Source organism: Diplotaxodon limnothrissa, linkage group LG9 (genome assembly GCF_057381915.1).
Source record: "Diplotaxodon limnothrissa isolate DT_005_m linkage group LG9, D_limnothrissa_male_GT1.1, whole genome shotgun sequence".
In the NCBI taxonomy this organism is placed as follows: Eukaryota; Metazoa; Chordata; class Actinopteri; order Cichliformes; family Cichlidae; genus Diplotaxodon; species Diplotaxodon limnothrissa.
In genome coordinates this window covers 20,806,333-20,832,847 of record NC_140604.1, presented here as the reverse complement: position 1 = coordinate 20,832,847, position 26,515 = coordinate 20,806,333, and the positions used below count along the sequence as shown (strand labels likewise).

At 43.6% G+C, this 26,515-nt stretch overlaps 1 protein-coding gene across 5 annotated transcripts in view; it reads left to right on the top strand.

The window, feature by feature from the left end:
- scrib (scribble planar cell polarity protein) overlaps positions 1-26,515 on the top strand; it is an 81,834-nt gene that overhangs the window by 43,294 nt on the left and 12,025 nt on the right. For 2 of the 5 annotated variants that reach the window (XM_085362836.1, XM_085362835.1), the window contains exons 7-35: positions 731-805; positions 996-1,140; positions 1,820-1,938; positions 2,095-2,294; positions 3,087-3,253; positions 3,369-3,499; positions 3,616-3,738; positions 3,933-4,118; positions 4,208-4,564; positions 5,936-5,998; positions 8,323-8,412; positions 8,497-8,574; positions 8,673-8,990; positions 11,055-11,135; positions 12,676-12,915; positions 13,277-13,387; positions 13,486-13,779; positions 13,889-14,077; positions 14,290-14,409; positions 15,621-15,677; positions 16,230-16,286; positions 17,510-17,590; positions 21,890-21,961; positions 22,116-22,169; positions 22,634-22,687; positions 23,171-23,293; positions 23,953-24,063; positions 25,337-25,387; positions 25,608-25,772. In XM_085362836.1, the coding sequence (XP_085218962.1) occupies positions 731-805; positions 996-1,140; positions 1,820-1,938; positions 2,095-2,294; positions 3,087-3,253; positions 3,369-3,499; positions 3,616-3,738; positions 3,933-4,118; positions 4,208-4,564; positions 5,936-5,998; positions 8,323-8,412; positions 8,497-8,574; positions 8,673-8,990; positions 11,055-11,135; positions 12,676-12,915; positions 13,277-13,387; positions 13,486-13,779; positions 13,889-14,077; positions 14,290-14,409; positions 15,621-15,677; positions 16,230-16,286; positions 17,510-17,590; positions 21,890-21,961; positions 22,116-22,169; positions 22,634-22,687; positions 23,171-23,293; positions 23,953-24,063; positions 25,337-25,387; positions 25,608-25,772 (3,912 nt within the window). Of the gene's footprint in view, positions 1-730; positions 806-995; positions 1,141-1,819; positions 1,939-2,094; positions 2,295-3,086; positions 3,254-3,368; positions 3,500-3,615; positions 3,739-3,932; positions 4,119-4,207; positions 4,565-5,935; positions 5,999-8,322; positions 8,413-8,496; positions 8,575-8,672; positions 8,991-11,054; positions 11,136-12,675; positions 12,916-13,276; positions 13,388-13,485; positions 13,780-13,888; positions 14,078-14,289; positions 14,410-15,620; positions 15,678-16,229; positions 16,287-17,509; positions 17,591-21,029; positions 21,441-21,889; positions 21,962-22,115; positions 22,170-22,633; positions 22,688-23,170; positions 23,294-23,952; positions 24,064-25,336; positions 25,388-25,607; positions 25,773-26,515 lie in introns of all 5 variants that reach the window. The other 3 variants (XM_085362834.1, XM_085362833.1, XM_085362837.1) reach the window with 3 other exon arrangements.

Below are 26,515 nucleotides of genomic sequence, written 5' to 3'. Positions count from 1 at the left end.
AAGGCACTTTTGGGTACATCTGACTGGGAGGAGACCAGATTATGCTTCTTAGCTGTCTTGGGAACACCTCACCATTCCCCAGGGAGAACTGGAGGAGGTGCCTGGCGAGAGGGAGGTTTATGGGAATGTTTTTTATACGATTGCCCATGTGACGTGGACAACACGGGACAACAGAACTTCTTGAGCTAGTGAACTTTTTTGACAACCTGCCAGATGGCCAGGACTCAAGTGAAGTGCAAAAATGACCAAATAAAACAAAAGTGATGAGTGACAAGAAGAAGACGGCACTGTTGGTGAGGCGAGGCTGTGTGTGCGTGCGTGCGTGCGTGCGTGCGTGCGCGCGTGCGCGCGTGTGTGTGCGTGCGCGTGCGTGCGTGTGTGTGTGTGTGTGTGTGTCAGCTGCCAGAGAAGAGAGATGGTAAGAAAGCACACCTGGTACTGATGTGTCAGAAAAGTCAAACTGAAAGTCGGAATCCGGTGGGAGTCGTGCTAGTCAGCGCTGATTTCAGCTTCAAGCATCTGAAGCGGTCTGTGGTATAACTGAGGCTGACATCAGATCTTTCTGTAACAGTCATCCACAGATGTCACATGATTTTTCTTTTCCAAATTCTCAGCCCCTCTAACAGATTTCAAATGAAGCACGATCTGCACAACGTGCCGTTTTAACACAAATTAGATTTTACATAAAAATATGGCCACTCACTCTCTTTTCTCCCCTACTTTCCTTTAGCCGGATACCCTCGGCGCTCTCCCCAACCTAAGGGAGCTGTGGCTGGACCGTAACCAATTGTCCTCATTACCACCAGTAAGTACAGCTTTTTCGTTTTTTTGTTTGTTTGTTTAAATGTCCTGATTTTCATGAAGTTCCAAACTGTTGCGTTCATGCAGAATTTACTCCCACTAGCAGTTTTCTTCTTTTTGTGTTTGCTGGATTGTATTGTGTCTCTATAGCTCACTGTAAGTGGTAATTTATGTGTTTGTGTGTGTGTGTGTAGGAGCTGGGAAACCTTCGTAGGTTGGTGTGTCTGGATGTGTCGGAGAATCGTCTGGAGGAGCTCCCGTCAGAGCTGAATGGCCTCCTGGCTCTCACAGACCTGCTGCTCACACAGAACCTGCTGGAGGTCGTCCCGGACAGCATAGGTGAGAAACACCAGGGGAAGGGACAGGCTTGTTTTCTGTGTTGGTGTTGGTGTTTATTACCTTTGTTTTGTAACTAACTCAGTAATTCAATAATAATTCAATAATGTTCTTCCTGTAAACTGTGTGTTATCTTGTCAGTGAAAGTTTTTGCACCTAATCATGAAGCCATATTAAGTATACACTGGGATATGGCTCTAGTGTGATCTTAAACAAGAACAGCACTGCCCCCTACTGGAAAAATAATGCCAATGAAGCACAGATATGTGTTTAATTGCAAGGACTAATTAGATTAACATATTTTACAGTATGTTGTCCGTGAGTCTTGCAAACTCACGTCTACATATTGCAGCTTAGATGGTGCATCATAAATAAGCTGTAATGTGGGCTAAGTCTGTGCTTCTGCTGTTCCTTCTTCTTTGCCCTTGCTGTGGAAAGAATACAAATAATTTCTTAGTAGTGAAGTAAAACAGATTTTAAGAATCGTGAGAACTGCCCACTGCAGCCTCTGTCTTTGTTTTTCATTTACGCTTTTCTGCATAAAACTCTTGCTCAAAATCACACACATCCACACACAGATATATTAAGAAACACGTATGTGATCTGAATGAAAAATAGTGCAGCCCAGTAGTGAAGTGTACGATGTTGTGTATTGCTAAATGTTACCGTGATTTGTCTGCAGGGTCTCTGAAACAGCTGTCCATCCTGAAGGTGGACCAGAACAGACTGACCCATCTGACTGATTCAATAGGCGAGTGTGAAAACCTCACAGAACTTGTCCTGACGGAGAACCTGCTACAGGTAGGGACGCACAGTATAAACTGCTTCCTGCAGCCCTGCATTTGACCTATTAGGGGTTCATGCACACCCATTAATAACTAAGTCCCATTAACAATAATTATGTTGAATCACTGATTCCATTAATGGCTTTCGTCTCCCTCCCTTTCGCTTTCAAAGTCGCTTCCTCGCTCGCTGGGCAAGCTGAAGAAGCTGACCAACCTGAATGTAGACCGCAACCGGCTGGGCAGCGTGCCCAAAGAGCTCGGCGGCTGTGCCAGCCTCAACGTCCTCTCACTGAGAGACAATCGCCTGGGCAAACTGCCTGCTGAGCTTGCAGATGCCACGGAGCTGCATGTGCTGGATGTGGCTGGAAACAGGTACCCTTACTTAACACCGTAGACCGTTAATAATGCACAGCAGCTTTCGCAGCAAAGGTTGAAGACCTGAAAAGAATGTCTTTGCCAAAATAGATAAAACAAAGACGTTGCACCGACACTTTTGCCCTTGTAGTTCGTAATTTCATCACAGGTATGACTTTGTGCAAATTGTTTGTTACTAGAATGATCTGAAGCATAATTATCGCTGTCAAAGTGTTATTTCAGAGACTTTTATTCTTACATTCTCCTACAGTCTCTTTGCAAGTCAAAATAATCCCAGCTAGTCTTGTACTGGTGCGTGCTGCCCCCTCATTTCACTGTTTTAACGAGAGAGTGGCCTTACAGCAAGGGTTGTCAAACTGGGGTGGGGTGTGAACAACCGGTCACCAGGAGGTAATTTACTAATCAGAAGGTTGGTGGTTTGATCCCTGGCTGTTCAAGTCTGCATCCCAAAGTATCCTCGGGCAAGTTGCTTTCTGAATGCATGCGAGTAGGTGAATGAGGCATGTTGTGTGCTTAAGAGGAGTAGGAAAGTGCCATTTAACCATGACAGTGGTCCTGTAGACCACAGTATGTGAGGAAAAGCGCAAATGTCTCCCATGCCTGCTGCAGTCTCATTGGCTCTGACAGGCATGTTGAAAGAAATTCAGGTTTGTCTCACAAAGACGCCAGCCCAGCTGATGTGCTGTTCTGAGTGTACTGACAGGAAAGAAGGAAATAAATAATAGATCCACCTTAAAAATCTTAGAAATTTTAAGCTCATCTATCTGTCCTGACCTTACGTTTATCCAGATTACAAAACTTGCCTTTCGCCCTGACAAACCTCAACCTGAAGGCCATGTGGCTCGCAGAGAACCAGTCTCAGCCAATGCTCAAGTTCCAGACAGAGGACGATGAGCGAACAGGAGAGAAAGTGTTAACCTGCTATTTGCTACCCCAGCAGCCTTCCCCAAGCCTAGGTAAGCAACATGCTTTAAATAAGCATTTGAGTATTCAGACCTGTTAGACGCATGTATAGATGATGTTTATTTTAACTGGCACACTCTTTCTTCTGCCCTCTCTCTTTATCTGCAGAGAACCTGCTGCAGAACAGTGTAGATGGTAGCTGGACAGACAGCAACCTGAACAGAGTGTCGGTCATCCAGTTCCAGGAGGAGACCAAGGCTGAGGTGGATGAGGATGATGCGGCTGCTGCAGAGCGTAGAGTGAGTAAAAACTAAACAAAGCAAACCTGACCCATCAGCACAAAAGCTAAAAAAAAAGAATAATGTCGTGCTTAAAGGAAAATCAGATAAAATGCCTTTTTTTTTTTCTTCTTCAGGGCCTTCAGCGCAGAGCCACACCACATCCCAGTGAGCTGAAGGAGATGAAGAAAGGGATTGAAGAGAGGAGGAATGAAGCCTACACATCCAGACAGGACGAGGATCAGTCCCTGGACCCACAGGTACATAACGTCAGAAATATGGTCACCACCAAATTAAAAAAAAAAAAAAAAAAAAAAAAGCAAATAGCATTTCATTTCTTGCTGCTCAGCTCCAGTATTACAAACAACTAAACTCAAAATTTGCTCTAATACTGCCTGACTAGCTGCTGCTGTGGTACATGCTGATATAATAAAAATGATGTCATTGTTTTTAGGGAAAAAGGCTCAGTGACCTCTCCAATCAGAGCCATGACTCACAGGTGTCTAACAGCACGCTGTCGGCCACCTCCCACGAGGACAGACAAAATGTGACTGAGGCCTCTCACATGGAGAACCGTGTGGACGGCCCTTCCCCTCAGGATGAGGATGACCTTGATGAGATGGAGGTGGAGTACATTGAGGTAAATGGTGGATAGGTTTTCTCCTCATTTCATGGATTCAGTCTTTGTTTCTGTTAGACTCTAAAATCCTCTCCCTTTCTTTTCTCCAGCCCACTGTGCACTTTGCAGAAGAACCCATCATCCGAGGTGGGGACGAGGACCACGAAGAGGACGGCGAGGACGGCGAGAGGAGTGACGAGGAAGACAAGAGGCCCATGGAGAAGCGTCTGATACGAAAGGACACGCCACACTACAAGAAGCACTTCAAAATCACCAAGCTGCCCAAACCCGAGGCTGTGGCCGCTCTGCTGCAGGGCTTCAGTCCCGACGCCCTCAACTCTTCTGCTCAGGCTGCCGAGGACGAGGAGGATGAGGAGGAAGAGCAGAGTGATGGCACTCCTCAGCACCGCCACAGAGTGGAGGAGGCAGAGGACAGCCGGCATCAGGTCAACTCCAGCCAAGTAAAGGTAAAAGAGAGATCCAAACACTGGCAGGGTGCAGTTCAGGAATGTAGAAAGTGTTATATATCATCACAGCAGGACATGCAGTACACACCAAGTCAGCATATTTTAGGATTTAAAACTTTACATATATATTTTTCCTTGTTTGTTGCCTCTTTGCAAACATTTGATATTGTATGCATGGAGAGCCTTTGCCACCTTGCAAGCTGCATTCACTTAAGATGGATGTGGCGTTGCATGCAGGGTCATTCCTGAGATGAAGCCGCCCTGCCCTTGTGCTATAAATCCAGGGTGATGCATTACATTCATCGCAAACTCACCAACAGCCTCATCTGGCCCCCTCAGATTTTGCCTCTCCTAGCCTGTTCCCCCACAGAAAGCATGCAGACATGTCGGCATAAATCAGCCACAGGCCATTGTGATCCCTTGTTTCCATACAAGACTGCATTCAGATCTTTGTCTAAACCTTTTTTTTTTTCTTTGTGGATAAATTCAGCCTTTCTTGCTCAACACTGGCGCGCCTTATCATCAGTTACCTGCTGATTTAATTGAATATTGACACTTGCACACTGCTTTTGTAACATTGTATGCTTGTAAAGTATGAATGAAACGAGTGAAGGATGCTCGGGAGCTGCTTATCAATGAATGTCCTTGTTGATCATTAGACTTATTAAATTGAGATCTGTTAATTTGTGTCACGCTAATTGTAGAAATCCTTTTTAACCTAATGATCAAACATCATCATGAATCTGTTTGGTGTGTGGGTATGGATGTGTGCGTGCGTGTGGGTGACTGAACTCGGACCAACCAGAACATGTACTGGCAGAGCTGGAACACAACATCGAATGAGCCTGGCTTGCGTCACATGGTCGTATTTTCTTTCACTGGATTTTTGTAGGGACTTTGTTCTTCTAGTAAATCAGTTTCTGTATCATTTCTTTTGTACTTTCTGTGAATCGTTTAGCTATGTTTATATTTTTTTAGCTTGAAACTGACTTCTTCACCTAAATTTAAGTCTTGCTCCTGGAGGAAATTGCTCTTGATGGTGTGGAGGCTGGGCTTGTTGTGGTTTGGGAGCTTTTGCCTTCTTTTGTCCACTCTCTCTGCACTGTATTTTTTGCATTCTGGCTCAGCTCCTTGGTCTTGTCTTTCCACCTCTGCCTGTATTTTGCTTTTGGTGGCTGGGGAGTGAGTGTGGATTCGCTTCTGCTTCACAACCTGCAAGCAGACAGTGGCGTGTTGAGTGTCTGGTGTGTCTGGAGGTTTTTATATTTTTTTTGTTCTGTTTTGTTTTTTTTTGGGTGTGTCTGTCTGTGTGCATATTTTTATTTTGGCCTGACTAATCCGCATGCCTCTTGCTGGTTCCTGTCCTAACAGGGGGTGTCATTTGATCAAGTCAATAATCTGCTGATTGAACCTGCTCGAATTGAGGAGGAAGAGGTCTGTACCTACTCTTTCCCATCCACTCTTGTCTTTCCGTCCCTCACTCACCCATTCATTTGTCCACCCATACTCAGAAATGGAGAAAACTTCCCACAGAAATCCACGGTTAATCCGAGCCGATCACTAGGGAACCCCTCTAATCCCAGCTCATTCACAGGAGGGGCCAGTGTGGCAGAACCTGAATACAGGACTGAAACTGACACTATTTATTTCTTCCTTCTTCTTACTGGACAGCTGGAGTGTGGACACTTTAACCCTGTGATAGTAAACATGTAGTGAGAGTTTCATTCTCAGCATTTTGTGCTTTTTGGAGTCTAAAGCAGAGAGCCAGGCACTTGATAACATTTAACTTTTAATTTAATTTTTGGCCTTTTAAACACAACATTTGTGGTTTTCCATTGATCCTTCCCTTCTGGGTTTTATAATAAACCAATCACAGGTCATACCTGAAAAACAGCATTTGTTTAATAAATTGCCTGAACTCAGTGAATGAATTAAGTTTTTTTTTCTTTGTAATCATAGTAAGATTGTTACTTCCACCTCAAAACAAGGTAGTCATCATTAACTGGTGATTAATTAACCCCGCCCCCTCAGTATTTGAACATACACACCAAAGAGGAAAAAATATATACCACCAGTTCCTCTGTTAAATAAACAGTGTGAGGAAAACACGGAGAGCAGGTTCTCAGCGAGGAGTCGGTATTCTTATCATTGCACGTGCTGCAGATTGATCAACCATATCTGATGTTTTTGCATATAGATTAAACATGTAGGTTAATTTCAGTGCATTTACAGCAGTTTTGCACAGCTTGCACATATTGCTATTTTGAAGGAAACTCTGGCCTTTCCAGTTATTGAGTAGTTGAATTCTCCTCTTCAGGCTGAACCAGATCTTTTTCTTTTCCTTCTATAAAAGGGTTAGTGCCATAAGGATTGAAGTTTGCAGATATTCAGTCAGTCCAGGTTCTGGCACACTCTGCCTCTCCCCTGCCTCTCCTCTGCTTCTGCTGCTTTGCTCCTTTTTCATCCCGTCCAGTGCCTTGTCACCCTGGAATGAATGGGCTGGTTACACTCTGATGAGGCAAACCCACTTTCCCAACTTCCTCCAGGTTTTAATCCAGCTTCCAAACAGGATAACCGGTGGATGGATGACAAAGTCGATTTTTGATTGTGTAAATCTGTAACACATGGCTGTTATTTCAAGTGCAAGAAAGAGCTTGTTTCAGATTTGCTTTTGTTTTTGTTTATTCCCTCCATCTACATTTTATTTTTTGCATGATTCACTGTATATCGGTACATTTAGTATGTTTAGTGTGGGTGATGAAAATTTGCAAGAAACATTTGTTCTCGCTCTTGTCACACTGAGCAACACTGGAGTCTCAAAGCAAGGACTCCACCTTTAGGGCACTTAAAACTGTTGTCTGTTACTTCCTTCCATCTGTACCTCATTTGTCTCCATTCCTCCCCTTTTTGCATGGCCTGCAAGTATGCATAATGTACACAAGTCTACACTCCAATTCATACATAATACACTTTGTTTTGGGAAAAATGTTGGTCTCACTGAGTCCAGCCGAAGCATTTTTACACAGTGTGTTAGAATTCATGTCCCATGTCAGTTCATTGGTTAATTGGTGGATGATTTGGGTCAAACTTTTTGTTCGTGCTTTAAATCAAATTCAGGCAAACACAAAGCCATCTGCCTCCCATTTAAACTGGCATAGGCCCATAAACTGACACTGAAGTCAGCGTTTATCCATCAGCAAAAACAAAGGGTGCAGCACTGATTGATGCCACCTTCTTGCTGAAAGAGGTTACCCACGACTTAAAATACAGGGTTCATCAAAAAGAATCATCCAATTTTAAAGTGCTTTAAACCTGCAGCTGTTCACCGATCAACTATCGAAACACGTACCGTGAGTAAGAGCACATTCGTGAGTTTCATGTGGTTGCCGGTAGGTAGCATAACAACAGCACTGACTCCAGACAATGCTCACTAAAGTATGGAAGGAGTTTGGCTATGTCATGGACATTTACCATGCGTCCGGAGGGAGGCACATTGAGCACTTGACACTGCAAGCTTTGCATAAAACTTTATATTCATGCATTTTTAAAATTTACCACATGGTTCTTTCTCTGTCCATTACTTAAAAAATGTAGCCTTTCAAAATCAGATAATTCTTTTTGATACACCCTGTATAAACCCAAACAAAACAAAGTAAATCGCCGTGGGCTCGTTTTCCTCTTAATCTGCCCTAAGATGAGTAGGCTTTTTATGGGTTTTCACTCCCAGTATTGTTGACTCCCCCGTCCTCAACTTGCAGCACACCCTCACCATCGTGCGACAAACAGGCGGCCTGGGCATCAGCATTGCTGGTGGAAAAGGATCCACGCCTTACAAAGGAGATGACGAGGTAGGGCTGGGTACCTGGGGTTTGTTTAGGTTTGGAAGTATTTGAGGTCACAGACTGACTGTGTTAATGTTTGGTTGCTTTTAGGGAATCTTCATCTCCAGAGTGTCTGAAGAGGGTCCTGCAGCCAGAGCTGGAGTTAAAGTGGGAGACAAACTGCTGGAGGTAAACATCTGCATGTCTGTGTGTGTGACAGGGAGGGTGACTAGAAGAGTGTTTTGTTTGTTTTGTTAAACAGAAAACAAACAATCTCCTTGTCTCAGGTAAATGGAGTGGACCTCCACGAAGCTGAGCATCACACAGCAGTGGAAGCTCTCCGCAGCTCCGGTGCTACAGTTTCCATGACAGTGCTGCGGGAGCGCATGGTGGAACCAGAGAACGCCATCACCACCACACCGCTTAGGCCCGAGGATGACTACTTCCCACGGGAGAGGCGGAGCAGCGGCCTTGCCTTTAACTTGGAGAACAGTCCAAGCGGGCCGAGGCAGCGGTTCTCCACCTGCCTCATCCGTAATGACAAGGGGCTGGGATTCAGCATCGCAGGGGGGAAAGGCTCCACGGCGTACCGCACAGGGGACACGGTGAGGAAAGAAAAGAAAAGAAATAAAAGAGCCTCAGCTGGCTCCTTTCGATGTGGAGGAGCCGCGGCTCGACTCTGAGCCCCTCCCAAATGACTGAACTCCTCACCCTATCACTAAGGGAAAGCCTATCCACCTTTTTCTCATCCTCTGAAGATCACTTCTTATATTGAGCTGTCAGATACACATCATAAAGTTCATAGTGCTGACATCAGAGGCAGAGAGGTGTCGGTTGTGACAGTACAGATATTAAATTCATTATGTGACAGATGAGGCAGAATTTATTCGCAAATGGAATAAAAATGTTGATATGTAGAAAAACAGGCTGCGGTTACGTTAATCTGTCTTTGTGGATTGACCATCATGTTGCCGTCTGCTTACAACCATTTATTGATCAACTGCTGTACGTGGAAAAGGCATCTGTCCGTCTATGGTGCACTTTTTGTTGTCATACTACAACCAGTTCTGAGCGGGTAAATGATTTAGCTGTTTCAAGTGTGTTTGCCGTGTATTTCTCTGTTGATATGCATGAATGCCAGCTAAATTATTGAGAACATAACTGATAGATTAATCCATACTTAGAATAATGGTTGTGGATTGTTCCCAACACCTGGTAAGCCCTGTCTGCATGTGAAGCGATTGATTTGCTTTGCTTCTGTAGCTGAAACTTGGGCACTACTGTAAGAGTCCAGGCCTCTTGTTGCCAAGGTGACCCTCTTATGTATTTACCATCCCATCATTTTCCACCCAGCAGCATCTTTTGCTCCCATATCAAACACCTCCCTCGTAGTTGACCTGCCCACTGAAATTATAGTTAAGTAAACCTTAAAAGTAAGAGTAATTTATATTTAACTGAGTTTTATTTAGCCTGATAGGAGACTATCAGATCACAGTGTCATGTCTGATGTTAAAATAAGCAGCACAAGGGACAGATGTTTGTCTGAGATCTGTATCATGTTGTAGTTCATTATGCAAGTTTGTGTAAACATCCAAGCAGAGCGTCCTCTGTTTGAATCAGTTAAATGGCATTACAGAAGTATTCCTGTCATTCATCTTTAGATGATTTAACACAATACTTCATTGAACTGACTCAGTTCTTTGAGGGAGTTGTTTGGTTCCTCAGATTGAGATGTGATGGCTGCTTTATTTTACTCGTGTGATGTATGCAACCTTCTGTCAATGTCCAAATCTGGGGAATGAAGAAGGGAATAGAGGAAAAAGACATTTTAAAAAAACATCCAAAACTGCAGACAGTGCCTCATACTATCAATAAAAGGGTTTTCAAAAAGTGTGGTTTGAAAGTTAGGAAGTGAAGTCACATGTTTGCAGTAACAGTCTCAGTCAGAGCGAATCTGTCTTTTAACGCCGTCTATTCTGGCCACAGCGCTTACAGTCATCTCCTGGGAGACGCCGATATGAATAGCCAGCCTTGACACTCGATAGGCCTGCTGTAATTTGGCTCGAGCAGCTCCAGGAGCCCACAAAGAGGGAAGGAGTCATAAACATAAGGTTTAAGCGGGTCTGACTGTAAGTCTTTCCTCCCTTTCAAAAAGCCTTTTGAAGTGGATGCAGTGACTCACCTGGTGGATGTGAATTGGTGCACTAGACTTTGCACATGCATTTGTTTACACATTCTGTTCATGTGGGACAGGCTGGCAGCTAGGCTGGGTTTTTATTGGTGTACAAACGGTGTAATGTGTCTGAGCAAAGGGGACAGCGTTTCAGCGCTCGTACTTTGTAACGAGCTGCTGGCAGTCGAGGCTTTTAATGCGTTTTAACTATTTGGCGCTGACCTGTTAATCAGTTATATGTAGAGGTTGTTTGTGTGTTGTCTGGCAGTGTGGGCTGCTAATGTGTCGAACTATGTCAATTTTGCAGCAGTCATGAAAACAAATTCAGTTTCAGTGCGAGCGTTTACATATAGGTCTGTGGTTTGTTGTAGCCATCGTTCGGAATGATGCCGTTGTTAGTTGCAGTATATGAGAATGTTTGAGTAAAAAATAAGTTATCTACAAATGTGCAGAAATGTTTTAAATCAGTAGTCGTCCTTGTCTTGTTTTGTTTTAGGGAATCTACATCTCTCGAATCGCAGAGGGCGGAGCGGCACACAAAGACAGCACGCTGCGTGTGGGCGACAGGGTGATCTCTGTGAGTACTACCATCCTTCTCCATCTGGACACTGTAGTGTTGACTGTGATCAAAGCAGGGCTTTCTTTACAAACAGGAATAAGTTTAGACATGAATCCCAAACAATTAGGTATCGTTTTTGTGTTGTGAGAATAACAGCGATACAACATTTTTCCTACATCTGGTAAATGCGGCATTTACTTTTTGACATTTTTGTTGCATTTTGTTCCATTTTTGTTGTGAAACTGTGTCATTTGTGCCAGCATCACTGCTTTCATAAGTCAGTTTTAGGCTTTGTGTGACTGACATGGTGTTTCCATCCTGAGCATATGAATTAAGGTTATCTCATCAAAATCTCACACATCACGTCCATGAGTTAGTGATACGGTCCTCATATGAAAGTCATTCTCTATTTGGATTCGATGAAGATTTTTTATTTGCTTTAGTTAAATATTAAAACATTTAGCCTTTGCATGATCTTTCTTTTCATCCCACTCCAAGCTTTGCTTTGTGCTCCCGTATCTTTCTGCGTATTAGCAACTCTTCTGTCGCATGTTTTTGTCTGGTCACATGCACATTTGCACACTTTGTTATTTACTGTAAATGAACTGATGATGATCAGATCTGTTTCTTTACTGCACTTCCTGCTCTCTGTAATCACAGAAAAGCTTCCTGAATGGTCCTCTTTGCCTTCTTTCTGGGTTTCCTCTTTTCTTTCATTGGCTTCTCTTTGGTTCTCTTTTCCTCTCTCACGCTCTCCTGTTGTGCATGCTCACTAATGCATTGAGTACATCTCCTTGCCTGCTTGGTGGTGGGTATGGTGTTGGGGGTGGAGTGGGCTGAGCCTGTTGCTCTGCTGATTTTGTGGAACACGAGTTACCACAACAGCAGGGGCTGCAGTGTGTCAGCCCGTGGTAAGAGCTGGTACTGTCGGGTCTGTGCCGACCTCTGCTTGTCACTTTGGACTAGACTGCATGCCTAAAAGCTACCCCTATTTATTTGATCCTAAAACACACATAAACAGTAATGAAATGGTTAATCTGTGGTGTCTGACGACTTCTTGTTGCCTTTGTGGACTTAAGATCAATTTTGGAGAAGCTACACACTTCCACTGAAGTTTTAAGTAAACAAAGGCAAGAAGTGCTGAACTGATTACATGAAAAGATAGCAGCATGGGCATTCATGAGCTCACTTCAGGCAGTTTGACGAAAAATAGTTCTGCTTGCTTGCAGCTTTTCTCCCTCAGGGACGCTCTGCCATCTTAAATTGCCTGCAGCACCCCTCACTTTCCGTATAAGATCCTGCTGCTTTGTGTAGGTGTTTGGTTCTTCTTTAAATAACTCGCTTTGGTGCACTTGAAAAATCTCAGAATTACAAATCAGATCGGTTTAGAACTTAAACATTCAGTTTTCATTTTGGGTAATGAATGGAGAGAGCGATGAGAAACGACTGTTGGCAGGCTGGGTTTGTTGTCAAATATTCATCCTATGAGTAGCAAATGACCAGTGGGAGCGTCCTGGTGGGCTGACACCCTCCGCGGTTGGTTTTACTGTGAATCCAGATCAATGGTGTAGACATGACAGAGGCCAGGCATGACCAGGCAGTAGCGCTCCTTACCGGCACCTCCCCCACCATCGCCCTCCTGGTGGAGCGTGACTTGAATGCACCAGGGGGCTCTCCAGGTCAGACCCGGGCACGAGCCCACTCCCCTCCACCCCCAGAACCATCAGATTCTCCAGACCAGGACGAGGAAAGCCTCGGGAACCATCTGAGCCGGATGGAGGACGAGTATCCCATCGAGGTGAGAATTCGAGGACTGACTTGTGTGTCGAATAGTTTTGGTTTTTGTTTAGTCGTTTTAGTAGCCATTGCTGTAGAAACGTCATTGAAGCACTCAGTGTTAATGCTTGTTTATGTGGCCTCGCCTTATCCTTATTGCTGTCCAGTTCCAGAGAAGATGGTGTATGGTATGAAGGCTTGAGTAGTTAGTAGCTGTCAATAAAGCACTAATGGTGTTGTTAAATAGAAAGTTGTTTTTGATATTTATTAGACTATAACAGATGTAGATTTGACTTGTGATGTTTGAGTCGTCGTCTTTACATTCAGGCTTTAAATTATTTTTCAAATCTTCTGGTAAAGCCAATCTAACCTAATCCTAACAGGAAGTTACCCTGGTGAAGTCTGGAGGCCCTCTAGGCCTGAGTATTGTAGGAGGCAGCGACCATGCCAGCCACCCTTTTGGTATCAATGAACCTGGGGTGTTCATTTCAAAGGTATTACTGTAAAACAGGTGTATTCTTACACTTTCATCTCCTGAAAGTGACTGACATCTCCTGTTGCATGACTCCGTGACTTCACCTCATTTCTTCAGGTGATTCCTCATGGGTTGGCAAGTCAATGTGGGCTCCGTGTTGGCGACCGGATATTAGAGGTGAACAGCATTGACCTGCGACATGCCACACACCAGGAAGCTGTGCGGGCCTTGCTGGCCAACAAGCAGGAGATCCGTATGTTGGTACGGCGGGACCCTTCACCGCCGGGAATGCAGGAAATCATGATCCAGAAGCAGCCTGGAGAGAAACTTGGTATCAGCATTCGCGGAGGGGCCAAGGGTCATGCTGGAAATCCTTTCGACCCCACAGATGAGGGCATCTTCATCTCAAAGGTTCTTTAGCAATCCAAAGCAACACATCTTGGCACGACTCAGCTTTAATTGAGGTTATTATCAACATGAGAAATGTGAACATGCTCACATTTTTGACTGTTTTCTGCAGGTAAGTTCGACCGGCGCAGCGGCAAGGGACGGGCGACTGCAGGTTGGCATGCGAATTCTCGAGGTGAACAACCACAGCCTGCTGGGGATGACGCACACGGAGGCGGTGCGAGTGCTCCGTGCTGTCGGGGACTCTCTGGTCATGCTGGTTTGTGATGGCTTTGACCCTGGCAAAGTGGCTGCAGTGGAGGTGAGATGGCATGAACAGTCAGATTTGGATATGTACAGTTTATTATGTACAGCAGGAACTTACCAAACCTCTGATCGTTCTGTCTTTATATCAGCTAATGTATATTCCCTTTTATCATGTACCTGGCTTGAGTGTTTAAGTAGAACTATAGCTTTCAGTTAAAAACATCTCCATTTTCAAAGGTTTAAACTGTACTCTGTGTTGGTTTTCAGGCATCTCCGGGTATCATTGCCAACCCATTTGCAACCGGTATTGTGCGAAAGAACAGTATGGAGAGCATCTCTTCTATAGACCGAGACCTGAGCCCAGAGGAGATGGAAATAATACAGAAGGTGTGTTTTTACTACAAGTGTACATTTTAACTTCTATACATAAACTATATATAAAAGATGGCCACTACAACATTGATTTTTGCACTCCTTACGCTCAAAGTTTAGCGGTTTAGCTGGTGAATCTAAAAGTGAACTTATATGGATGAGAGGGCAGAGTGTTATCTGCTAAGACCACAGTCGCTCAGATCTAGAGTTGGTAGATCTGAGCGAGGTTACTGGCTTATGCCATGTGAAATCGATTTCAAAGAGGGCATTGAACAAAACCTTTAACCTTGTTGTTATCGTTTTAGTCACTACCAGATTGGTGTGGTTGCCTCTAGTTTGCATAGAAGACACACACTTGTCTCCAAATACTCCGTGATGAATAAACAGGCAATGGCGCATAATGCGCACCTACCAAATTATGCTTCCAATAGAATCATAAATTAGGATAATGAAGCAGGACATGCTTCAGATGCATTGCTACGTTATAACCATGCAGTGTCCCTCAGTTTCGACTCACTCTTTAACTCCAGCTTCCAAACATCCTGCGCCTTCACAGCAGGATTCACTAACCATCTGGTGGCAACACAGTGGCTTCATTCTTTAATATATGGTCTATGATTTGAAGTTCATTTTGCTGCTTGAGAAGCTGCAGATTTTTTCACTTGTGCATGAGCTTCATTTTTTCATTACATTGCTATCACTGATGTACTTAAGGTCAGGTACTGATGGTGTTGATTTTAACATGCAGAATGCACTTTTGAGGCTCCTTAAAGATCCAGCAGATCCACATAAGTGCAGTGCAAAGCTGGTGTACTAACCAAAGCCGCTGCCATTCAGCGCAACCTGTGAATCGGATGTTTTATTCAGCAATTCTGCCACACCAGCACAGTGCTTCCACAGCAGTTTGGTGTTAGCAAGTGGAGTTGTACAGATTTACTCATTCTGGGCATGCACGCCGCACGTACCCATCTTTCTATCGGAGCGGCCAGAATGCGCCAGCCCAGTTGTTTGTTTTGTCCAGATTAGTTTTTGGGAGGCTGCCCGTTCTAAAGGAATGCAGGGTCTGCTGGTTTATTGAATGCCATGTTTCTGCTGTTTCTCTGCACACGTTTAGCCGTAACCACGTTTGCCAGGGCTTATTTACAGAAACTGAATTGCCTCTGCTGAGCTTTACATGATGAACAGTAGCTTTTAGCATTGTAAGGTTAAATGTTGGTCTTCGTCAGGAGTCTGAGATGGTGAGAGAGACATCACAGTGGGAGCGAGAAGAGATGGAGAAAGTGGTAAGTGAAATTGAAAATCATTTGTTTTGGGAAAGGTAGAGAGCAGATTGATGAAGATGAATCAATGCAAGAAAACTCAGTTTTTCTGTGGCAGTATAGCTGAAAAGAAATTATACTGGGTCTGCAGGGTGGAGTTAGAGTCACATCCTCACGTTTGCCTGTTACCGGGTGAATGAAGCTTCCCCTCTGCACCCTGTGTGGGCATCATGTTTGACAGAACTGTTCCTGCAATGTCCCACCTTGCATGCTTTTTCTGCTCCTATAGCCGATGAATAGAATACTTTTTAATGTGTGTGGGTTCTATCCTTTCTTTCCCTTCTGTTTCTTTTTTTTCACCTATCCTCTACCTTTGGTGCGTTATGTATGATCCAAAATCATCCAATCATTCCATCTCCATACCACTTTCCTCACTGTTGTTTCTCTTCTCTCTAACACTACTTTCCTCGTCTTCCTCTTTATTTCAACCCTCATCGCATTACTGTGTGGCTGTGTGTGACTGTGTGTCTTCCCCTCTGTACTTCTCCTCTTCCTCCCCTTCCTCTCTTGGTGAAGGAGCGAATGCGCTTGGAGCGTGAGGAGGCAACTCGCCTGCTAGAAGAGGAGACTGAGGTGAGATACTCCTCATCAGCAGGTCCTCGGGTGAACTTCCTGTCTGCAGTTTAGACACAAATGCTAAATAAATGTGTCTTAAACTTTTATACATTTTCTTTTTTTAAGGGACCCACTTTAAATTGGAATAGTTGTGCTGGAGGTGCCCTGATAAGTGTCCACCTGCAAATGTAACCAAACAAAGGGTACAAACACTTAAATCATAATTGAAGCAGCTCCTAAAGGAAAAAAGAGGAAATTCCCAGTCTTCTTTTTGACTTTTAGTTTCAATTTTTAAAAAACTTAAATCCTTAAAAACAACTCAATCTCATGGAAAAACCACCCTTAGATTTATGAAACGTTCACATTTATACATTTAGAGTCAGGAGTTCCAGATCAGTGCAGGTGATTTAAAAACCCTGGAATTAGGCTTATTAAACCTCATCTGAGTTCTGGATTTCTCTTTGCTCTTCAGCATCTTTAAAAAAGCGCTTTAAAAAAAGATCTCTAAACATTTAAACTAAAGCGTTTCACTTTAAGGAAAATCTACTGTGAGTGAGGTCAAATACTGACTGTGAAGCACTTTTTGGTATGAGGGACTGAGCAGCCGTTGCCCACTCATTAAATTGAACTCTAGGTAAGGTAAATGACTTTAATCACACTGGAAATCCAACAAGAAATGTCTCAGAAAGAAGAGATGTAGTGTTATGAAAGGAAAAAAAAAAGTATTGCTATAAAAAAAGCAAATTTAATGGAAATAAAACTCCTATACGAAGCTGTTTCAGCTCTAAAAGGCTGATGCTAGTCTGAGGGTTGCTACCTTTTTCCGCAGAAGGATATTATAGCTGTTAACATTATTTGTGGAGCTGTGCTATTTCACGTACTGATCAAACAATAACCCAATCCACAGATTTGAAGGCTTATTTAAGCTTTATAAAACTTTTACAGCTGCTATTTCAGCTGAACATATTTGATCGTCTAGTCTACATATAATGATAGATTATGCAACAACCCTGAGGTTTCCTTTGATATTAGACATCAATTACATGTGTTTAAATTGTCATGCACAGCTGGAAAACTTTTAAGACTATAGAGTAGGAAAATCACTCACAGTGAGACATACAGAAAGTGCCAGTATTGATCTTTCGCTTGATTTCTTGTATTTGTTATGTGACCACCTGCTCTTTGTAAACTAAACTTCAGTGCAGACCGTCTTACCTCTGGGTCTGTTTATTTCCCATCAGAGCATTGGCACTGGACCGCTAAAGCTCGACTACAAAACGCTAGCTGCGCTGCCCACCACGAGTCTGCAGAAGGTCAGCAGGGTGAGTTTTACTTCATGTTTGTCTGATTTTTACTTTTCAGAGTTTGTAAAAAGAAAGCAGTCTTCTTGAGTCAGCATTTTGGCAGCGGCCCATGCAGGAAGTCTCTTTAAAAGCTCAGAATAGACCCAGTGTCAGTCAGCTGGACCTCTATGAGAACTTAACACCTCCATGATCTTCACCGCAAGTCAACATTGCTGAAGACTAAACCTTGACTGCACAACACACAACAAGAGCAGAAGTAAATGAAGAGTCTTACGGGAAGACTAAAGTAATCCGGGAAGAATCACAAACGAAAGACTAAAAGAAAAAAGTGCAGAAGATTTTGGGAATGGAAGAAGGCAAAGCCCGAAGTCAGTCTTTGTATTCTGCAAGTGCGAGAGGGGGAGCTGGTGAGATACTGGAAAGGGGACAGCTGTCCACTATCAACTGGCCTATTTGTGATATTTTAAACCAGCATCTGGTTCTGAATTGGATGGAGTCTCCCGGGTGGGTGGGATGCTGGCGGACGGGGGGTGTCGCCTAAGAGGAAAAGACAAGTGTTTCGGTTTGAGTTCCCAGTCTTAAGGGGAATACGTTTGAGTGAACATAGAGCTCTGTGCTTTTACCGTCCTACAGTGAGTATAACGAGTTTAACTGGAGGAAGTTTAAAGATTTAAAGCGACTCTGTTTTCTGTTTTTTCTGAGTCTTTCTGTCCTGTCTGTTCTCTCGTCAGTCTTATTTTAATCCAATTTTGTCTGTAATATGGTTGTTTAAAAACATTTTTTAAACAGCAAATGTTAAATAATTTGCATTAATAATGCAGCTATGTGTGAAAGTTGTAAATTAGCAGCAGTACAGGCTTTTTCTCAGTAACCTGTGAGAGTAGAACTTAACCTACATATTGTCTGCAGCTGTTCCTGCTCTGTGTGCTAGAGCTGCTCTGCACACGTGGTCCTGTTCAGACTGTACTGTAAGAACAGCTTGTTGGTTAGTTACACTCATAGTGGACCAATATTTTAAATTGAAGGGGTTAGCATCTCATAAGCCCTGATTTTGATGGTGAAACACAAGTGGGTGTGCTTCATAGCACCGCTTTGTTGTAAAAATGTTTCAACAAAAGAACAGGTGCTGCTTAAATATTAGTGATACAAGATGTGATTTATAAGAAGTTGAGATTCAGACCTGAGAGCAACCTGCTAAACTGCCAATAGATAAATGTATAGAGGGCCTTGTTTTATTGGAACTGAGTGTGAAGACAGGGTTGTATTTCCCATTTGTTGGTGTTTAAATCAACCTCTCTCTACTGTTCCTTCATAATAAAACCTTTCTAAAATAAAAATAAAAATAAAAAGGGTGGTTTAACCAAATTCCTAGAATTTTCCAAGAAGTTCATCCCGATTTTTAACTCAGGTTTACAAAGGTTGAATTTTGACGTTTATATTTGACATCAATTTTTTGTGATGTTGCCTAACGTATCCTATTAACGGCCCTAACCGATCCAAATTTTTAGAGTAGGGAAAACTAGTAGTGTTGTACTCCAGAAATTCCTGACTAAAAATGTGTTAGACCCATTCAGATGTCATTTAAGATAATCTGATACTTTCTGTTAGTAAAACTTTTTATTGGTAAATATGTATTTGGTTTTTAAGGACATCCCAAATCCTGATTAATGGAGCTATCATTTAATTTTACACAGAAAACATTTTCCATAAATTTTGTTCTGGCACTTCAGACTCTGCTTTCTGTTACTGATTCATGGCATTCACTTAAAGCCGTGACTGAAGTGTTTAAACGCTTCAGTTCCCAGGTTGCTTTGGACTTCCCAGACAGCTCAGCGCGTTGGCATGCCGGCGAACGAGCAGCCTGACTTTGCTCTGTCACAGCCGGGCCCCAGCTGTCCCTCGCAGTCGGTGTCAGTGCCAAAAGGGCACTCGTTCACATTCCACCTCGCTGATCCTCATCGCAGCGCCGACTCTGACAGTACAGAGCTGCCTTGCTGCTTCACAATGCTCGCTGTATTCTTAGTGTGGCTATTTCGATTATCACCAGACATGTCAAGGCCATGTGGGATAAATTCCACTGCAGTTTGTCTGAACTGACCAGAAGATTTTTAACGATTTTAAGGTCTTAAGTATGTGAAACAGAACATGGCCGAGATTCGGTTTCAGAGTGAACGTTGGTTTAAAAGCTGCGTATTCTCTCAGCTGTGACACGAGCAGTAGTCGTCACTGTTAAGTACAGGAGGAGCTGAAGGTGTGCTGGAGCCCGAATGTCTCACTGGTCTGATAATGTTTATTTAAAGCACATGCTAGGAGTGTGGGCTGCGGCGAGTCTTGAATGATGGCCGCTGGGAAACGTATCTTAAAGGCTTCGGGAAAGATTTAGTGAGGCGAGGGACTCTTTTTTTAGCACCAAGACGCTTCTCTGTCGAGCTCATCTCACGTTTTAGAGAATGTATCAGATACTACATGAATGTACGTATTCAGTGTCCACATATTGTATTGATTGTACTTAATTAGTTTCAAGCTGACCCTAAAAAGCGAGTTTTAGTATCTTTATTAATTTTTTTTTGTGGTCATAATGTTAAAATATTTTGATGACAAATGAGTCATTCATGCAACCTTCTATTTAAGCACAATGAATATAATATATATCTCATTACACAAGCAGAAAATTATGTGTTTCTTTGTGTTTTCATTCAGTTTAATCTTCTAACGACTGGCCCGTTGGGTCATTCACCATAAACAGCATCTTCATCCAGTTCTTTCTAACTAACAATGAGTTCAGGATCAAAAGCAGGGCTTAAATGACTAAGCCCTAATCCAAAGTCCTTTTAGGGTTTAATAGCAAATATTTAATAGAAAAATCTATTTGATTGGCGGCTTTAAGGGTTAGAATTGATCAATATAAGTGCATCTTATCCTGTAAGTTTAATCCTATCAAAAGTTACGCATTTAAAATTTAAAAAACTGGCATTTTTATTATTGTTTATAAACCAGTCATGACCCATCTGGTGTACCTGTAACTGGGAGATTAATCTGTAATATTTTGAAAATAATAGTTGAAGTCCTACAAACAGGCCACTAATGTTTTTTATGGAGCTGCTAAGTTGGCACTTCTATTGGAGGGAAATTAAAGATGAAGAGAAGATCATTGCACTTCCAGTACCTGCAAAAACCAGTTAGCCTGGGGGGTGTTCAGTGAGTGTACCTGAGATCACATACAGTTAAAGTTTTAGAGTTACAAATTTAGTTTTCTGCTGTTGAAATTGGTGCCCCTTGGTCTCTGCAGTAACTTTAGTGAGAACAGCCAAACCTGTGAGGAGGGAATTGAGGTGGTAATCAACTTGTTTTGTCGTTTAATCTAACTGAGAGCAGCTTCCTTTCTTCTCTGTATTCTGGAGTTCCTGTCACTGGTTTACTGTCTGTCTGTCCCCCTCTTTCCTCTGCTGCTGTGCAGTTTTCTGTCACTCTGACTGATCCTATGGAGGCCCCCGTGCAGGCCCAGTACACAGCTCCTTTAAAGCCCCTAGGCTTTGGTTTAGATGAACCCTCTAAGTCCCTCAGCCACTTGGACCCTGAGTCCAGCTCCAGTCTGAACTCAGACCCCAGCTATCTTCAAGGATCCCATTTCTCCCCTGATGGGACCTCCACCCCCCAGAGTACTGGCTCCACGACACCTCTTAATTCATCCCTTGCACCTGAAGAAGAGGAGTGCCTGGTGGACTCTCAGTCGATTTGCTTCAGCGAGAACCCTTTCTTGGTGGCTAATCGCAGAGGAAAAGGTCTTCCTCCTGGAGAGCAGATCCTGTCGGGGCCTCCGGTGGGCTACGGCAGACAGGGGCAGCTGCAGCCCTGGCTGTTCAGCAAGGCAAGAGAGACGCCCGCCTGAGTGTGGTGTGGAGGCAGCATGGTGTGTTAACAGAAAGCTGCACTCTGAGATAAATACTCTCAGTTGGATGATTCATGTGAAAGAATTTTTTTTCTCTCTAGGACGCTCTTTGGCCAATTCATTCATATTAATCCTGTTTTAATAATAACCAGCTGAACAGTTGCATGTTTTTACTGTGAGCACAGAGCTTGTGGCACCTCGTGAGGTATTTGTGAGTCTGTGATGAGGATCGACTGGAATGTCTGAGCCGACAGCTGTGAGGAGGAGGAGGGTCACGAAGGAGCACGGCACAGAAAAGCGCATGTTTAGGGAGGCGTAAATTCACAGCTGGACTAAACAGTTTTTTGTTTTTGTTTTGTTTTCTGCTCTGTGTTTTCAGTGAAACTGAGCGGCTGTTAAATTTGTGTCCTTACTTTTTGTTTTTCCAGGCGCCTTCCTCTGATTTCACCAGGACGGAAAGCCCAATCAGGGAAGCCCCTTACTCTCCTACTATCCAACCGGTAAGCGGCTCTTAAACCCAGCTCTTCTATTATTTATCGCCTGCTCTCATACCAATTTTTTTAATTTTTTTTTTTTTTTTATCCCTTTTCCATGAGTCACTTGTAGCTCTTTAGAGGAGGTATTTGACACTTTGACCTCTCCTCCCACCCTTAGCCCAGCCACCACTCCTCCAACAGCTCCCTGTGTGCAGGCAGGGAGACCCGCTTCGTAAGTGGGGCATGCGGCCCTTTCAGCGCTGGCCTGGATTTCTTTTTTAGCTCACGCTGCTCTGAGCTCTCTGACAGTAAAACATAACTAGCTGAGTGGTCTGAAAAGCATGTGACTGCTTCTCCGCAGCCAGCTGATTACTCATGGTTTGCCTCATGCAGACTGGAGAAATAGATCTACTGACCAGCTATGGCTTAATATCTTCTCACTGGGTGATCGTTTTTGTTCCCCCCTTGAGCTTTATCAATCTGCGTTGCATATTACGACCGCTGTCCCACATTTGGTGATCATATTAGCTCAAGGTAAACTCTGGTAGCTTCGAGTTTTCTGAAGAGTGTCTTTATGTGGCCTGGCATCATCCTAAAAAAGCCCCTTAAGTTTACATTTAGTGATTTTATTCACTGTGCTGCTGATCCATGCATTTCTGTGTCATTGTCATGGCTTTGTTTTAATTTTCGTTGCAGGCAAATATTCATTACACCTCCACTCCCACTGTCAAGGACAACCCCTCATCATCAGTGAGTGTCTCCAGAGCTCAGAAATAGCTGTTTTAGGATGATGTATTTTGCAGTATAAGAGTAGAGTCCAGTTTGTGTCCGTTTAACCACATATATGAAGCTATTTATGGTCTTGTATTTGATAGCCTACTGGTTACTATACAGGTGGGTGCTAAAGTGATGGAATTATTTCCCAGGAACAGTTAAATAAAGTCTAAAATCTAAACATATATATTTCATACATACAGTCTAGCCAGTATAGTAATGCATGCTAAAGTGCTAAACAGACCCTTAAAGTCTCTTTAGGTGCTCAGAATTGCCATGCCTGAAGTAGCTCTGGAGGAGGCGGAGCTTGATGTTAATTATGTTCTATAAAATCTGCAGACATGCTCAGATGTATTTCACTCATCAACTCCACCCACTTTTCATTCATTCTAATTAAACTTCATCAACTCAAGCAACAGTTCACTTATATTTTACTATCAATATTTGTTTTCCTTCCAGACGCGACCAGGTGCCATCCAGCCAGTGGGGCGTGTTCGGCCCAGCAACTCGCCCGCCACACCAGACGGCCACAGCCCCAACCCCTTTCAGCATGGCCCCTCCCCCTTCAACTCCCAGACCTCTGTAAGACCCCTCACCACCACGTAGGGCTGTTCTCTCTCTCTCTGCTGTTGGCGTCCGTGCCACATGCTGTGACTATACAGCCTAAAAAATAATGATAGTAATAATACTAAAAAAGTGCAGCAGTTACAGGTAATTATGGCACACAAATGAGGTTCCAAAGAAGTTAAAACCAAATCTGAAGTGTTTGAGTGCACAGGGGGGCTGAGTGTGTTCAGCCTCGGGCACATCTTGAGGTTGTAATTATTTGAGCTCTACCTGAAGACTCGACCCAGGATAACTCCTAAAAGTTAACCGCCTCGCTCATTTCATTCTATCGGCAAGTAGCTCAAGTGGATCAGAAAATACTGATGAACCTATGATTTCATCTCACGTCTTCCTGATTGTTTTATAAAGTTGCTCATTGACGGGAGAAATCTTCCATTGCTTTGAACTCTCCAAGCCCTACTGTCTGTCTTTTTTGGCATACTCCCTCCTCTCTCACATGAAACCAGCTGCCATGCTCTTCACCTGTTCTCCTCCACAGTCTTCTTCAACGTTGCTGGTTTTTTTCATAGTCTGTCCTCTCGTCCATGTCTCCGTCTGTCTGTCCTCCCCCCCCGCCTCCTTTACCATATCGACCTCTCCCACCCTCCCTCCGTGACCCCCTCCCCACGCTGCAGCCTCGCGCCCCCTCCCCCTCCTCGCCCGACGAGTTTCCCATGAATGTCAAGCAGGCATACAAGGCGTTTGCCGCCGTGCCTCGCTCACTGGCAGTGCTGGAGCCGCCGCAGGTAGGCCGTGCTGTCCGGACTCAACCGGGTCACTACAACAACACAAGCATGCTGTGCTGCCTGGTTGGTCTCGTGCCGCATCCTCCTGACTGGAGCAGGCTGCGCTAAGTGAAGCCTGCGCCTTGTTGGGGGGGGCCTGTGACGTGCTGTGACGTGTGGAATGCCTTCATTGCCATCATCTGTCATATTGGTGTTGACTCTCGATCCATCCATCCGTTCATGTGTGGCTCGTGTACCAATATTCAGTCACATTTATTTAAAAATATATTACACCCCTGTGCAATATCGCTTAAATGTCAAATGATTAAAAAGTGCATTGTCTCTGTCCTTTAGCAAAGTAGTTTTTCATCCCTGACTGATTGCCTCCCTGAGCCTGGTTGTGCTGGAAATTTCTCCGCTTGCTCATAGGTGGTCTATGAGCGCCTTATAGGTCATATGATTGTTGGGGTTTTGTCTGTTTTCTTTGTATTATTGGAGGGTCTTTAACACCTTGAGGCAACTATTGTTGTGATGTGATGCTATATAAATTAAATTGAAATTAACTGAATAGTTTTTGCCAGTTGTGGTTTGCAAACTAAATTAATATAAATATATATTGTAACATTAGTGATGAATTGTACATAGAGATGGTTTATTACCCAGCAGGGTGCTTCATAAAGTGCCTCATGGGATGAAGGTCACCCAAACTTGGTCTTCTTGAAACTATGTAGCATAATTAACCTAACATGCAAACACTAAATGTCAACAAAAGAGCACACATTGAACGCAGTTATAAGGCTGCTGTTCAGTACTCAGTTGAACTGTTAAATGTACAAATGTACATGATCGTGGGATTTTTATAAAACATTTTCTGTAGTTTCTGTCTGTATTTAGAAATCGGCTGACAGTTATTTGCAAACCTTCACCAGACTTTGTGACTATAGCAATTGTTCTGGAGACAAGTTGCCTCCCACCAGGGCCTAGTGGGAGGCAACCTGTGGCATCACCTTGTGATCAAAGTGGACAACAAGGTTTTCACTTCCTTAAAAATCCCAGGTGTGCTGAGTTCTGTCTCAGCGATCACACTCTACTGTGTTTGTTTTTCATTGTTCATCTTATTAGCAATGTAGTTGCACTTTTCAATCATTTGACGTGATATTGCAGGGGGGTGTGCTGACTCCTGTACGTCCTGTGTATCTGTTAATCGGTCTGCCTGTCCTCTGTAGTCATTTCAGTCCTGAGTCATTTTTGTGTCCTTCATGTTGCTAACACTCATTTCTTGCACTACCAACAGGACCTTTATGGCACAAGGAACAACTTCCAACCAAAGCAACCTTCTCCAGAGGTGAGTAAACATATCACAGGTGTCTGCTGTACCACGTTGACCAGAAAATAAAGACAGCAGTTGTTTCTAGACATTTAGTTTCTAAAAGTCCCCCTCTACAGTTTCATTATATTTGGGTCAATATGGTGTTTAAGATGTGAGTATTGAAGCTGTAGCTTTGCACATCTGCTCAAAGCGTGCTGCACTGATCATCTGGTGATGACCTGTGTGGCCTTTTCAGCCTGATTTGAACAACGAGGTGTTTGATGACACCGATGGTCGGGAGGGAGCTGGCGAGGGTCTGACCGGCAAGGTCTCCCCTCGGCAACCCCTCTTATCAGACCGTCGTGAGTATATGAGCTTTGCAGCAGTGCCGCGCCGCTCCACGCCTTCCATGGACCTGCAGGTACCCACCGCCTCCAACACAGCTAGAGCATCCCTGTGCTCATGTGCTTGGCTTGACCGGTGGTGGGGTCTGTGCTCCTACAGGTTGGAGACAACTATGCTACTTCTGTCAGGAATTGGGAGCGTCAGTTATTTGATGTGATGCAGCTTAATGGTGCTGGGTAATATTTTATGGCTGTTCTTTTTTCGTCCTCCTTGGTCTGAGATGCTTTTCTTGCATCTTTAACGACATCTTTTGACCTTCTTGCGAATGTCTCTGCAGCTTTAATTAGTCGGAATTAGTGCTGCGAGGACTTTCTATGTGTAGATGATCCTGCATTTAACATCTTCCCAGACACCAGAGTTGTTTTTTTTTTGTTTGTTTTGTTTTCCTTGTGCTTTTGCGTTATCACAGAAAACGAACTCTAACATTTGTTCTGTTCAGCAGTAGGGCTGTGCGATATGACCAAAATCTCATATCCCGATATAAGAATTCTATCGTCCAATAACGATATAAATCACAAAAATGTAACATTTTCTGTAAATTCTGTGAATCTCGGGCAGCTCGACTTGCGGGAAGTGTTTCCAGCTGCGCGTCATGTACCTGGAGTCGAGTGTTTTAACCGATGCATGAAACTATACATTTTTTGACATAAGTTGTAACGGCCGCCGTTTTCTTTGTGAGTATTTATTACACGGCGTGCTGCGGGGAAAAGCCTGTTCTAACATTTGAGTCTAAGGTCTAATTTTTAGCACCTGGCGGCT